The sequence below is a fragment of the Neoarius graeffei genome, chromosome 2 (genome assembly GCF_027579695.1).
Source record: "Neoarius graeffei isolate fNeoGra1 chromosome 2, fNeoGra1.pri, whole genome shotgun sequence".
In the NCBI taxonomy this organism is placed as follows: Eukaryota; Metazoa; Chordata; class Actinopteri; order Siluriformes; family Ariidae; genus Neoarius; species Neoarius graeffei.
Genome location: NC_083570.1, coordinates 69,440,940 through 69,456,572, shown reverse-complemented (window position 1 = coordinate 69,456,572; position 15,633 = coordinate 69,440,940). Strand labels below are relative to the sequence as shown.

At 41.1% G+C, this 15,633-nt stretch overlaps 1 protein-coding gene across 15 annotated transcripts in view; it reads right to left on the bottom strand.

The window, feature by feature from the left end:
- tjp1b (tight junction protein 1b) overlaps nucleotides 1-15,633 on the bottom strand; it is a 139,806-nt gene that overhangs the window by 103,525 nt on the left and 20,648 nt on the right. For 3 of the 15 annotated variants that reach the window (XM_060914808.1, XM_060914807.1, XM_060914820.1), the window contains exon 1: nucleotides 6,534-6,626. The exons of 2 other annotated variants lie outside the window; for them this stretch is intronic. In XM_060914808.1, the coding sequence (XP_060770791.1) occupies nucleotides 6,534-6,593 (60 nt within the window). In that variant the 5' untranslated portion in view covers nucleotides 6,594-6,626. Of the gene's footprint in view, nucleotides 1-6,533; nucleotides 6,628-15,633 lie in introns of those variants that run through there. 10 more of the 15 variants (XM_060914805.1, XM_060914806.1, XM_060914811.1 and 7 more) reach the window with 7 other exon arrangements.

Here is a 15,633-nt window from a genome sequence, read left to right as displayed (position 1 = left end):
CACACACTATTCTTACTCTGTTCTAGCACACAGACAATCACAGCCAATGCATTCTGTGATATTTCATATACGAGGGTACAGAAGAGTGAAATCTGTTTTACACACACACACACACACACCCGATGGTTTAGAGAGAGAAATAAAAGTGCAGAAAGCTGAACAACCCTAACTACACTAACAGCCCTGATGCTTGATGATAACTAGTTGTTACTGAAGAGCAGCGCCCCCGTTTGCTCTTGGGGATGGGACCTTCTGTTGCTACAGTCTGTGCAGAAGAGACGAGAGTGGAAGCCAGGTACACCCAGTCCTTTGGTAGGCCTGCCACCTTCTCTCAGTGTACAGTGGTAGAAATGATCAGACAAATACAAGTACGTTCTCAAATTCTCTTTATTACATCTACCCAGACAGCTAAAATAATTTCAGCTGGGGAAATTTCATTAATATGACTGTATCTAGGAAAGACATTTATCACATGAACTGGAAATTTGCTGACATCTAGTACGTGTCTAACGTTGCCCATTAAATCACCAGTGAATTAAAAACTCATTATTTGAGACACATGGCTATTCTGAGTGCACTGTAAACTAACAAGCCTACTTATTAAATCCATCCTAAATGTTATCGGTAGTGTGTGTGTTCACAGATGAACAAATGGATTTTGCACCAATTTCATATCTGACTGGCTGAATGTCATTAATACTGAAATAATATAGCTATCAATGTGGCTATATGGCTAGCTAGCGCAATCAAACTAGCCTTTTCCCATAAAACCGCTCACTCAATGTTTCCAACATTTTTAATAGAAATGGCTAACAGTTTGTATTACTGTGCATGTCCAGAAAAGGTCAAATAAGTATGCATATGAAATGAAAACAGGACACGGTGCAGGTGCTGCAGCCAGTCTCTTTTAGCCAAGGCTGTCAAATCACTTCATTCCCAAGTGTATCCATGCCTTCTTACGATATAGGAGAATAAAATGTTTTAAAACTAAATTTCTGGGGGGAAATAATTTTTTTTTTTTTTTTAAAGTGCAGATATCAGCATAGGGAAAACTGTGTGAATTTGACAATATCGATGTTTAGATTTGGAGAAAAAAAAAAAGCAACATGGAACATAGTTCATTTTGTCATTGAAATACATGGGGATGGGCGGGGCTTAAAACTGTACTGCAACCAATCAGCCGGGGCGCTACAGCTGCGATGCCTTCACTTTTTAGAGACAATGCGCGATGCATGCTTTCTAGTCAATACACTATTATATTTAATCGGTTTCCAGGATTCCCCCCCCCCCCAAATATATTTTTTGGGGGGTCTAGCAGCAAAGCTGCAGAACCCCATTGTGTTTCTATGTATTCTTATTACTGTTCAACTTTCTTCCGTAATGGAAGTCTATGGCAACCTATAGAACCGTATGGCAAGTTGTGAAATTTTGCCCATACATTGGGGATGGCACACTGATTAATTTGACCAAGTTTCATGTATGCAAGTTAAGCGGTCTAGCGCCACCAATGGATCAAATTTGGAGTTGCATCCATGAGTGTAACTTTTGAACCGTATGCCCGATTTTCAAAAATCAGGTACCATTGGGACAAGCCGAGTTCAACGCACCCTATGACGTCATTTTCCACCATGTTGGATTTTCCGTCATTTTGGAGTTTGTTGAAAGTGAAACAAAATTTTCAGCGGTCACAAATTTAGCCCAATTGTCATGAAAATTGGAACACATGGTCTTCAGGTCATTCCCCACAAAACTTACTTATAGCCGTTTAGAAATTCCAAAGCGTTTGCCTGCCACAGCCAAACGAAAACAGCGGCAGAGCCACCAAACAGGAAGTGAGGTCATATCTCAGAAACGGTTTGACGTTCCAAGTTCAAACTTGGTACATAGACTCTTGACCCCATCCTGAGGGCACTCGTTAAAATATGGTGATCTTTGACCTCTGGGAGGCGCTATAATTAGTGAAAGTGTGTTATAGCTCAGTAACGCTTTCACGTGTTGAAACCACATTTGGTACATGGACGGATTATTCAGTTAAGACTATGAAACCATTATATGGTGACCTTTGACCTCTAGGGGGCGCTATTTTCCGCCATATTGAATTTTATCAAAAGTGAAAGCAAATTTTCACAGGTCACAAATTTTGCCCAATCTTAATGAAAATTGGCACAGATGGTCTTCAGGCCATTCCACACAATCTCTACTTACAGCCGCTTTGACATTCCAAAGCATTCACCCCTCAGACACAATCGAAATTGGCGGCAAAGCCGCCAAACAGGATGTGAGGTCATATCTCAGGAACGCTTTGATGTACCAACTTCAAACTTGGTATATTGACTTGGGTCCACATCCTAGTGGGGCTCAACAAATCTGGTGACCTTTGACCTCTGGAGGGTGCTATAATTTGTGAAAACGGCTTTTTTTTTTTCACAGGGTCACAAATTTTGCCCAATATTAATGAAAATTGGCATAGATGGTCTTTTGGCCATTCCCCACAATCTCTGCTTATAACCGTTTTCACATTTCAAAGCATTCAAATTTGGTTTTAAATAGGGCTGTCAAAGTTAATGTGTTAATAGTACATTAGAGCAATCTCAATGTCTCGCGATTAAAACAAATGTTGCCATTAACGCAGGGTGTTTAAAACAGTGAGTTAGGCTCATCTTGGTAAAGAACAATGCAGATTTTGGCGGGTGACTGGCATGCAAAATAAATTATTATTATTATTATTATTATTGTTCCCAGCATTTATTTTCCATTTATTCTGTATTTAAAAAAACAAACTTGATTTAGAGTGATTTAAAAAAAAAAAGGAAAAACTGTTTCATTTTCTTTTTATTTTCCTTGGTACATTTGCACTGTTTCAATGTTAAAAAGCTAACACTGAGTTAAAAATGTCATTAATTTAAATAAATGATTACCTTTGCTATATTCTCTGATTCTATTATTCTTTTCCTTGTACACTTACAGATGAAAACACCTACATTCTCTGATAGCTGGCCTGCATTTCATTTTTTTTTAACATTATAAGACCATATTTTATAGGTCACACATTTTCTTATGAAATTGGTAACAGCTGATCTTTAGACCAATCCTCACAAAAGGTACTAACTGTCACAGTGTCAATTTTTTTAAAGCATTTACCCAAAAGCCCCCAGGCAGGAGATAAGTTCACATCTCTGTGAATCTTTGGTTGTTTGTCATGCAACATGCAGTCAGTGTTGCATCTGAAGACCATTGCGGATGCTGCCATTTCTGCTAGACCTCCACATTGCTGCTTGCAGCTATATTGATATACGTGTCTTCACCACTCCAAAAGGCCTTATGGGCATTTTAATATTAATGCATTCTTACAGCATATACAACCTGTAAATGGTTGGCTTTTTTATTAAATGCTCTTCAATCACCACAGTAGATCCTCTGTCCTTATAATAACGAATGCACTTGGGTATGGATCTTGGCCGCCTGTCAAATACGATCTTAAGGCATGACTCATCTCAAAAAAGTCAAAAGATGCACATTAGCATCATTTAGCGAGATACCTTAGATGATTTTTTTTTTCGTCAGATGGCAAATGAGGGTGTGTGTTATGCATGGGTCACTATAGTGAGATTCAGTAATTAACATTCTGAGCTATTGATGGGAAGACTGTGAATATAATCCCTTTAGCCATCAGGACCTTAACACTCAAGTGCTCAGCTGTATGCATGAACTATAACTCATCTCAAGCACATGCTGCATTGGATAAAAGCACTTGGTACAACCCCGATTCCAAAAAAGTTGGGACAAAAGTACAAATTGTAAATAAAACGGAATGCAATAATTTACAAATCTCAAAAACTGATATTGTATTCACAATAGAACATAGACAACATATCAAATGTCGAAAGTGAGACATTTTGAAATTTCATGCCAAATATTGGCTCATTTGAAATTTTATGACAGCAACACATCTCAAAAAAGTTGGGACAGGGGCAATAAGAGGCTGGAAAAGTTAAAGGTACAAAAAAGGAACAGCTGGAGGACCAAATTGCAACTCATTAGGTCAATTGGCAATAGGTCATTAACATGACTGGGTATAAAAAGAGCATCTTGGAGTGGCAGCAGCTCTCAGAAGTAAAGATGGGAAGAGGATCACCAATCCCCCTAATTCTGCGCCGACAAATAGTGGAGCAATATCAGAAAGGAGTTCGATAGTGTAAAATTGCAAAGAGTTTGAACATATCATCTACAGTGCATAATACCATCAAAAGATTCAGAGAATCTGGAAGAATCTCTGTGCGTAAGGGTCAAGGCCGGAAAACCATACTGGGTGCCCGTGATCTTCAGGCCCTTAGACGGCACTGCATCACATACAGGCATGCTTCTGTATTGGAAATCACAAAATGGGCTCAGGAATATTTCCAGAGAACATTATCTGTGAACACAATTCACCGTGCCATCCGCCGTTGCCAGCTAAAACTCTATAGTTCAAAGAAGAAGCCGTATCTAAACATGATCCAGAAGCGCAGACGTCTTCTCTGGGCCAAGTCTCATTTAAAATGGACTGTGGCAAAGTGGAAAACTGTTCTGTGGTCAGACGAATCAAAATGTGAAGTTCTTTATGGAAATCAGGGACGCCGTGTCATTCGGACTAAAGAGGAGAAGGACGACCCAAGTTGTTATCAGCGCTCAGTTCAGAAGCCTGCATCTCTGATGGTATGAGGTTGCATTAGTGCGTGTGGCATGGGCAGCTTACACATCTGGAAAGACACCATCAATGCTGAAAGGTATATCCAGGGTCTAGAGCAACATATGCTCCTATCCAGACGACGTCTCCTTCAGGGAAGACCTTGCATTTTCCAACATGACAATGCCAAACCACATACTGCATCAATTACAGCATCATGGCTGCGTAGAAGAAGGGTCCGGGTACTGAACTGGCCAGCCTGCAGTCCAGATCTTTCACCCATAGAAAACATTTGTCGCATCATAAAACGGAAGATACGACAAAAAAAGACCTAAGACAGTTGAGCAACTAGAATCCTACATTAGACAAGAATGGGTTAACATTCCTATCCCTAAACTTGAGCAACTTGTCTCCTCAGTCCCCAGACGTTTACAGACTGTTGTAAAGAGAAAAGGGGATGTCTCACAGTGGGAAACATGGCCTTGTCCCAATTTTTTTGAGATGTGTTGTTGTCATGAAATTTAAAATCACCTAATTTTTCTCTTTAAATGATCCATTTTCTCAGTTTAAACATTTGATATGTCATCTATGTTCTATTCTGAATAAAATATGGAATTTTGAAACTTCCACATCATTGCATTCTGTTTTTATTTACAATTTGTACTTTGTCCCAACTTTTTTGGAATCGGGGTTGTAAATGAATAAATGTAAATGAGAGTAAAATCTTTGCAAAGCTGTTTAGTTATTACCAAGCTACAAAGGGCTGTGCCAGGATATTGTGTGTTGTTTAACTTTATCCCTGTGTAATGTCTAAAAATAACCTCCATTGCTGCTGGTGGGTCTGGATGCTGAGCCTTTTGGGACACTCAAGTAGATGCACACAAAAGTATAATTAGGCAAGCAGGTCAGATAATTTGTGCAAGTCAGCATTTACCTACATTAACCGTCACAATCTAATGCTTTATAATCTGCATTAGCATTTAAAAGTACTGTGTGACCAGCCATTTTTTCTGCACTGCTCACAATGTTGAATTTTACCAATTCACGTACAAAAGGAGAATGAACAAGTGCCCTACTTTTAACAGAGCCTAGCAGCAGAATGAGGTTTTACTACCCGCCTACAGGAGAATTAATGACTTCAGACACCAAATAACTATGCCACCATGAGGCATCTTCAGTCAAGCCTTCAATGGTCAGATGCTCAACTACAAAACAGATATGTTGATCGTTCAGAACACAGAAATAGCAGCATCGATACCACAATAAGAGGAGCGAAAAAAGAAAAAAAAAACAACAAAACAGCGGAGCTGCTGAATACAGTACAAACGAGCGCGCATCATCAAGACATTGTGTACAGATATGCCACACACACACACACACACACACACCTTAAAAGAAGCATGTCATGACTGATCTAAGAAATAACCAGGGGGGCAGGGGAGGGAAGAAAAAAAAAGGAGGCATCACCCTGCTGACATTTTTAAATGTCCACTAGCAAGAGAGCATATGGTGACAGAAATCCTCACTGACAGTAGAGGTCGGAGCACAATACAGGAAGAATGGCACCCCAGAGGATACTGGGACATCAAATACACATGTCTGTGTGCACACACACATCAGGAGACCTGTATAAGCAATAATAAAAAGCTGGCTAAATTAATGGAATGTTAACGCCAACCTAGAAACTAGCAGTCGGTTTATTTAAAAAAAAAAAAAAACCCACAGCATTTACAATATGAAAATGAACAGGTCTGCATGAACACGCAACACACACACACACCCACAGGCTACTGATTAAATGGAAATCTGTTTTTCTTGCTTATAAGACCGCAAGAAAACGTAGTGAGCAGTTGTTTACTGAACTTACAGCAGTTTGTGTCACAACAGAAGACTCGGCATCATCTCTACCTCCAAACTCCCACACCATCCAGCTGAAGGTACCGCAGAGTTAACCGTCCGCTGACACAAGCGTCATAATTAAACTGCTTCCTCCATTTAAATTAATGGCCAAGAGACAGGCAGAGTAGCGGATGCAACAAGAGCGAATCCTTGTCTGTCTTGTGCTGCACAGTGCAGAAGTACTCGAAACACTTCCAAACAGTCTTAAAGTAAGAAAAACTGATTTAATCCCACATTTGATTGCACCTCAAAAATAGCTCCTTCCTTTCCTTGGCTGAAAACGCAGGAGTGACTACATTTATTAAATCCATCCCCATCTGCACCTCTGCCTTTTGTTCAGTCTCTTTCTCTCCCCACACACACACACACGCCTGGCAGCGTTATAGTGTGCATAGAGGGAGGGGAGCTGCAGTTGTGCTACAGTGTGGAGCTCCTCTGTTCAGTAGGAGTACGGATCCATCTGCAGTGTAAAGTGCTGTACTGGCTTTAACCCTTGCAGAGCCACCGAAGAGAGTTCCTGTTACGCTCAGGAATGGCCAGATAAACAGATACTAGTAAAATTCTGCCTGTAATCCATCACACCAGCATACTAAAATTAACTCTAATCTGTCTGTGGGAGAATTTTACAGGTAGCCCCCCACACACACTAGTGGAAATTATTTGACGTTAATTAAAGGGGACAACAGGACATTAAAAAAAAAAAGTGCCAAAAATCACTGATTCAGAATCCGTGACATTTGCATATCACACCTGGTTGGGAACTCCACTGGCGTACAAGTCCAATATGCTGCATAGCGAGCTTAACACTGCATGACTTCCTTAGAACTTGTGCCAAGGTGGCTTTCGATCTTGCGCTCATGCACAGACGCACAAACGGCATGAGCCCTTTTAGACATTTTACATACAGCTGAACCAGCCTGGATAAGTAGTCTGATAGCCGCTGTAGATCATACAGGGATATACATATGGTCAATCTCTCAGTTTTAGAGTGACAGAAAGGGGTCTGTATTACTCCGGATACAAACAAACAAACAAAACACACACGCGCACACCCCTTGTCTACAAGCTTTCTGGCACACAGTCATCATAGAATGTGTGTCAACACCCAGGCTGGGAGTGGTGAGATTCCATGCATGCTTTCTCTTCCTGCTCTCCCGAAAGTGAAAGTATGCCGACACAGAGCACATCAAATAATTTTGACTGTGAAGGTCTCATCTCATCTCATCATCTCTAGCCGCTTTATCCTGTTCTACAGGGTCGCAGGCAAGCTGGAGCCTATCCCAGCTGACTACGGGTGAAAGGCGGGGTACACCCTGGACAAGTCGCCAGGTCATCACAGGGCTGACACATAGACACAGACAACCATTCACACTCCCATTCACACCTACGCTCAATTTAGAGTCACCAGTTAACCTAACCTGCATGTCTTTGGACTGTGGGGGAAACCGGAGCACCCGGAGGAAACCCATGCGGACACGGGGAGAACATGCAAACTCCGCACAGAAAGGCCCTCGCCGGTCACGGGGCTCGAACCCAGGACCTTCTTGCTGTGAGGCGACAGCGCTAACCACTACACCACCGTGCCGCCACTGTGAAGGTCACTAAGGTCAAAATTATTATTTGGGCGGCACGGTGGTGTAGTGGTTAGCATGGTCGCCTCACAGCAAGAAGGTTCCAGGTTCGAACCCAGCGGCCGGTGAGGGCCTTTGTGTGGAGTTTGCATGTTGTCAGCGTGGGTTTCCGCCGGCTGCTCCGGTTTCCCCCACAGTCCAAAGACATGCAGTTAGGTTGACGTGGGGCGGCCTTGGGCTGAGGTGCCCTTGAGTGAGGTACCGAACCCCTGACTGCTCCCCGGGCGCTCTGGTGTGGCTGTGTGTGTGTGTTCACTGCTTCAGACGGGTTAAATGCAGAGGATGAATTTCACTGTGCTTGAAGTGTGCATGTGACGAATAAAGGTTTCTTCTTCTTATGTGAACATGGACCACAGCCAGAAAATATGCAAACAAACCGCTTTAGAATGCTAACCATTCTCAGCCATATAAAGATTGTCTTGCATATCTACATTTATCTGCAAACGTGCTGGAGGGAAGCAAAAGTCAGCCTTTGCTCAGAGCAGAGATCAAGCTTTGTAAACATCAATCCCTTTAAGAAAAAAATATGGGGGAAATTGTGTCAAGCTCTGGTGAAGCTGCTCTTCGTATAGATCACACGTCTATAAATAGCCCAAAGCTGCTGATGCTATGCTATCCTAAAGAGCAGATATGCAATGCGTGGTGCTAAGGTTTCACATGGAGAGATTAGGGAGCAGGCATGATAAGGTGTAAAAATCACATTAACATATTTTACACTGTGAAGGTCACCAAGGTCAATGGTGACGACCAAAACACAGGACTCTGTCGCACTCGACTGTCGGAATCATGTCACGTTATTGATCAAGTCTTGCCATTAGATCAGAGGACGGCTAATTTTAGATCGGTTAATGTAATGCAATACATGAGCCTTGGCTCCCTGTTCAATGATAAAGAAAGGGGGGGAAAACTTTTAAAATCCAGCAATAGGATGTAGGGCTATATGCTCTTATAAACTACACAAGGAAAGTCGTAATTATCATTATCCCTAAAATTATAGAAGGAACATTTGTAAGCCAAGTATTAATAATACACCAGCTCTGCTTATTGAGGCACTCAGTGATACCCCCCCTCCTCCAAGAGAATCCAGTGGAAAAAGAAGGATTCTTCTTCATCAGGGCTCGACATTAACTTTTTCATCCACTTGTCCAGTAGACCCCTTCGCAGTAAATGTCATTCATACGCAAGAGGAAATTGCGCGCGCAGCCTGGACCCAAAAAACACTCTGCGACGGTAGAGACGAGAAGAAATATTTGGAAGAAATGCCTAGTTGTTGTGTTGTCGGGTGTCAGAATCGTAGCAGTGATGGGGTTAAAATGTACAGAATTCCAGCAGGATCTCACCCATTCCAAAAAACAAAAAACAAACAAAAAAAAAACCGCCGACGTCTATGGCTACAAGCCATCAAACGTGTAGACTGGGATGAAAGCACCATCAAAAATGCACGGGTTTGCAGCGCCCACTTCATCACAGGTAAGATCAGGCTATTTATTAAATCTTTCTTTTTTATTCTTTCTAGTCTTCGTTTATTGATGTAGCAAAATACTTTGGTAGCGTTTGTCTGATTAGCTGGGTCATAGTTACACAATGTAATGAATATTGTTAGCATGTTAGCTTAGCATGCAGTTTTGTTTGTAGGAGAGCTCTCGCTTGACTCAAGCAGTCCAGATTTTGTGCTGTCATTATTTGTGTATGCCAAAAATCACAATTTTAAAGCAAGGATGGAAAGGTAAAATTGTGTGCCCTCACTCTAAATGCCAACTTACGTTGACTGCTGTAACCTAGCTCCCGCCCCGTTCAGTTTCATTTCTGCTCTCTGCCTCTCGCTTTTTACGCAGCTCTGATTTCTCTTAGCTGCACTCTTTACACTATCATTCCTTTCATGCCATCACCTCCTGCAAATTGCTGTTTAGTGTTGGTATTTGCTGTTGTAGCTAAAGCCACATTGCCATCACATCACTGGCAGAATTTGATTAAAACAAAATGGATATGAATGTCCCATTGTTAATCAAGTTGTAGTCTCGCTGTAACCAGAATGTTGATGGCAGGCTACTTTTGTAAATAGTATGACTGCCTTCAGGTATCAGAGGAAAACTTACTAACATCGTCCGTCCACTCTTTAGTTAAATACGGATCCGGTAGGCGATGTCCACTTGTTAGAGTTAACTTATTTATGTAGCATTCTCGATCTTGTAACGACAATTGTTTGGCATAATCTGACAGCTCATAATGCCGGTCTATGGGCAGCGCCATTGTTTCTGGGTCCAGGCTGCGCGCGCATCCTGGCAACGGTCGGTTTGTTTACAAACATGCGAAGGGGTCTGTTGGACAAACAGCAAGATTTTTCACTTGTCCTGACCATAACCTTTTGATTACTATGTATTTACTAGTTCAACGAAAGGAAAGCGATTAACAAAAGTTTATCAAAAAGCAGGTATAGTTATGATGATCATTATGCTTTCATGGTTTTAATTTTTTTTTTCCCAATAAAACTCGAACTTTAACTGTAACAATAAAGCGTACGCTCAGAGCACAATATCTCCTGCTGGCAACTATATCAATCTATGCTACAAGTGCTTAATACACCCTCATGAAATTGTCAAAGTACAAATTTAGTAATCAAGGATAAACTCTGGTAAAATGCGACTGAATTGAACGAAATCGCAATACGCGTATTGCCGACATATAACAAAGAATCCTGTCAAGTTTTCTGAAATTCCCCCAAAAATTGAGAGAGAGGAGTTGATTTCAGAAGGTGAGTACCCTCCCGGGACAGACGGATATCGCCACGACATAATCCCCCTTTTGGCCAGCGGGGGATAAAAGCTATCCAGTGCCCCATTACGGTGCATGTGTTATAACCCATTATCTGATCTGCTATTTTAAGAGCTTGACACACTCAAATTCAAAAAGTTTCTGGAGGAAATAAAAGTTAAATCTTGATTAATCCAGTAAAACAAAGAAGTATAAATGAATTTAAAGAAATAGAACTGAAAGAACAAGTTGGACCTAAGGGTAAATCACGTTGTGAATGAAAACAAACCGCAAGTGAGTTCAGCACTGTCATAAAAGTCCCGCGAAATATTTTACGACATTTGTGATGGTTAATGTGAACCATACAAAAGAAAAATACAACAAACATCCGAATGAAATGAAGATTCATCACAGATATTTATTTTATGCCCTTTTTCCACCAAATCAGTTCCAGGGCTGGTTCGGGGCCAGTGCTGGTGCTGGTTCACAACTCGTTCAACTTGCGAGCCAGCTGAGAACCAGTTTGCTTTTCCATAGCTCGCAGTGCTACGGGAAGCCACGTCATTACGTTGCTGTATATGTCAGTTACGTCGCTACGTTTGCATAAACCTTGGTGCGAATATCGAAGCAAAAACAACACGGAAGAAGCAGCAGCAACAACAACAATAATAATAATAATAATAATAATAATAATAATGGCTGACTTCGCGTTTGTACAGCTGCTGCTTCTTGTCGCTTAAAAATGGCGATCTTCCGCGGTCTTGTTATTGTTGTTGGTCTTAACAACTCCGCCCCCCCTGCTGACGTAAGCGGTTCTTTCCTCTGGCCCAGCAGAGAGTTGGTGCTAGCCTGGAACCGGTTTTTCTGGCCCCAGAGCCAGTTCTTGGTCAGTGGAAACAGAAAACCCGGTTCCAAACTAAGCACTGGCCCCGAACCAGCCCTGGAACTGCTTTGGTGGAAAAGGGGCATTATTGAGGTATTTGATCGCCATTTCTTAGATTTCGATGAATTCAAGTGTCTAATAATCTATAATTAAATGTTACAATGTTGTTTATAAATAAATAAAAAAAGAAATAAAAAAAAAAAAAACGACCACCCACACCTGCTGTACTCAGCTTCTCCAGAATTTCGTGAACAATAACACGACCGGATCACGGAAGTGATTGAACTAGTTTTGTTGGAACTTTATTGAAGTCACTTTTAAATAATTACTATAAAAATGGTGATTTTCAACAAAATGTTCAACTTGTCCCATTGGATAGGCAGATGCGGATTTGACTTGTCCGGATCAAACCTTTGGTTGTCCCAGACAGTAGGACTACCGTTAACCTTGAGCCCTTTTAATTCAGTCCTGACAGCTAGAACTAGGCTTACCGTTACTCACACACCAGCGCTCGAAACTAACGGTGTCCCGACGTCCCGGGGACCATAAAAAATGTCATCGGGACACAAAATTATCATATCTGGGACAATCCCGGGACAATGGAAAAAAATAGATCTAGAAAAAAAGTTCTACATTAATATTATTTACAAAGCCGTAACACATACGTAGACATTCACCTAATTTGTCAATTTTAATTTTAAAACGTTAACAGCGAAAAATACATAGTAGCTACACTTTCGATGCACCTGCATCAGTAGGCTACAGAGCAGCGCATTCTGTTCTAGAATCTTCGGCCGGAGTCCGCATTATATGGACTTGGAATGGAATTGCTAGCGCACACGCTGCGCCGACTCTTGCCAGAACAAAAATGCTGAAGTGGTTGAAGCGGACTGACCGCGGGGAAGAAACTGAAAGCCCAGACATAACGTCTCCGGGACCTTCAGGATCCAAAGTGTCATCGCCTGGTCTGCAGGCAACGCTAGCAACTGAATGAACTTAATGAACACTGTTAGACACGTTATAAAATACAACAGGAATGATGTGGATGATATTGACGGAAGATACCGTTCAACAGAATAAGTGAGTTTTCTTGGTGTCTTTCTAGTTCACAAAGTTTAGTCAGTCAGCAGCACAACTGGGCTCGGACCTGGCACTATGCTGATGGTGCTAACATTCGCACTCGGCAGCGAAAGTTCATAAAATGGATAACGGAAAGTTCATAAAATGGATAACGGAAAGTTCATAAAAATGGATAACGGTAATGGATAACGGAAAGTTCATAAAAATGGATAACGGTAATGGTGAAAATGATAAGTTGGCCTTATAAGTGCCAACAGATATTCAAGGTATAAGTAGATGAAATGAACATAAAAGGGGTCTTATTTTCAACTAAAGTGTACTGCAGATGTAGGGAGTTGAAACATTTTCTGAATGAGCTAGTTGGTCCCTTTAAATAAACGAGTATCTATTCATACAGTGAGATCGCCAAAGTTTAATAAACTGAAAATGCAATAACTGTAATTTTGAAGTAGATGATGTATAGGACATGTCGCTTGTGTCTTGTGACTTATTGTAAAAATGATATAAAGGGTTCAAAATCGCATAGTTACAAATATAATAGTAACTTCATATGATAATATTAACCACTGGTTATTTCAGAGAGGAAAAAAAATGGGGACACTATTGCTTCCATTCGGGACAATACAACACAGAATTCGGGACCACTGGGGGACACAAAGAAAAAAAGTTAATTTTGAGCCCTGTCACACACTACTGGTAAAACCAGCTAAAACACACACACCCCACACACACACCTGTAAAGCCTTTGCTTTTGTTCCAGTGTATTAGAAAACCTTAGACTGCACTGCAAAACAAATGCCAAGACACTAAAATGCTTTGAGGCAGGTTTAGAGCCGACCAGATCCCCAATGACTATTACGAATAAGCGTGCGATTTATTTTGTAAGGCCTGTAAACACCACGTTGAGTGAAGCTTCAAGGACAACAATAATGAGCCCCTCAACCTTCATGCACAGGGAGGGGGGTAAACGCCACCTGTTAAAGCACAAACTTTTTTTGCTTGGAATATTATTATGCTAATCAAGGAAAACATTTCCATTCTTATGGAATTAAGAGAAGGTAAGACAAAAAGGGAAGAAAAAAAAGGAAGAAGGGGAAGCAGCTTTTATCAGGTCACCTGTATACTTCACAGAGCTCAGTGGAGATTTGCTGATAAGCAACATTACATGCAAAATATCTTTCGCCACACAGACGTACATTACTCTCAGTGATGTATGAGCTGACAAACATGAAGGGTATCTCCACTGATATCGCGACCGCAGGGATCTCATTTCAATAAGAGAGATTAATGAGAACATATGATAAACCTTCAGATTTCCTGTTCACGTCTGTATACAGGAGGTGTGATGCCAAGATGTGATGCCAAGATGTGAAAACAGTTTCTCATCTTGTAGACAGAAGTTAAAAAGGAAAAACAGACTTAAGTCTGGGGACAAAATGTAACTCACTGGACCAGCATCAAGCCATCATCATGATCATCCAATAGATCATACAGCTTTGGGTAGTGATGAGCACAAGAATGAGACTAATCTATTATTTTTTTTATGTAAATGCCTAAGAGAAAATACTGAATACTGCTCAAAATGATTTTGTTTGGCCTGATGTAAAAATAAATAAAAACAGGCCTATAGTGTTTATTACATTAAAAGGTCATAGGCAATGGTCGGAGGGGAAACGTAGAATATCAACGACCCAAAAAGCAAACTCAATCTTCCTAGTATCTAACTTGCACCCTAAAATTGAATAAAATGGTTAAAATAGTGTTTTGCCCAATTTCCGAAGGATTGTTTACATCTCACTTATGTGCATTTTCACCGCCAGGGGACCGTCGTCGTGACATCATTTAAGCCAAACAGACCGGGAGCAGTTCTGTGTTTACTTGCGAACCGAGCACATATGTACGGACTTTGGTCGTGAGAGGTTGTGTAAAATGTCTGAAAGCAATAGCGATTTTGAAGTAGGAACTCTCCAAATTAAATATCAAGAGGTGGGGGAGTCGTGGCTCAGGTGGATAAGGCGCCATACCATAAATCCGGGGACCCGGGTTCGATTCCGACCTGAGGTCATTTCCCAATCCCTCCCCGTCTCTCTCCCGCTCATTTCCTGTCTCTACACGGTCCGATCCAATAAAGGTGAAAAAAAGCCCAAAAAATATCTTAAAAAAAAATATATATATATATATATATATATATATATATATATATATATATATATATATATATATATATATATATTTTTTTTTTTTTTTTTTTTTTTCACCTCTTGAGAGATATATATCTCAAGAGGTGAAACCATATGAACCTATGGCCGTTGCGAAGCAGTCAGTGAATGTGGCTCGCTGGTTTGACCGTGCAGCCTCGGAATCGGACAGCGACTCGGCCGACTCTGATCGCGGTGACCCCGGACCTCAACAAGACTCGCGCCCAAACGATTTATTCTGGTAGTTATGATAAATTCCTACTTTGGTCGTAATACTAAATAAGAGCCCTTTTGAAGAATAATTAAACCGCCCTCCCTAGTGGATATAGGGAACGATTACTTGACAGTGCGCCGGTAGGCCACATTAGCCTGCCATCCACGGCATTATACTATTTATAGCCTACTCTAAGCGAGGAAATATCCCTTTGTCTCATTTCCACAATGATTGTACAGGATCCCTCAGGATTCTTGACTTGTCAATTGCAAGCAAAAGTAAAAATGTTTACCTCCAATCTTCTCCTTTTT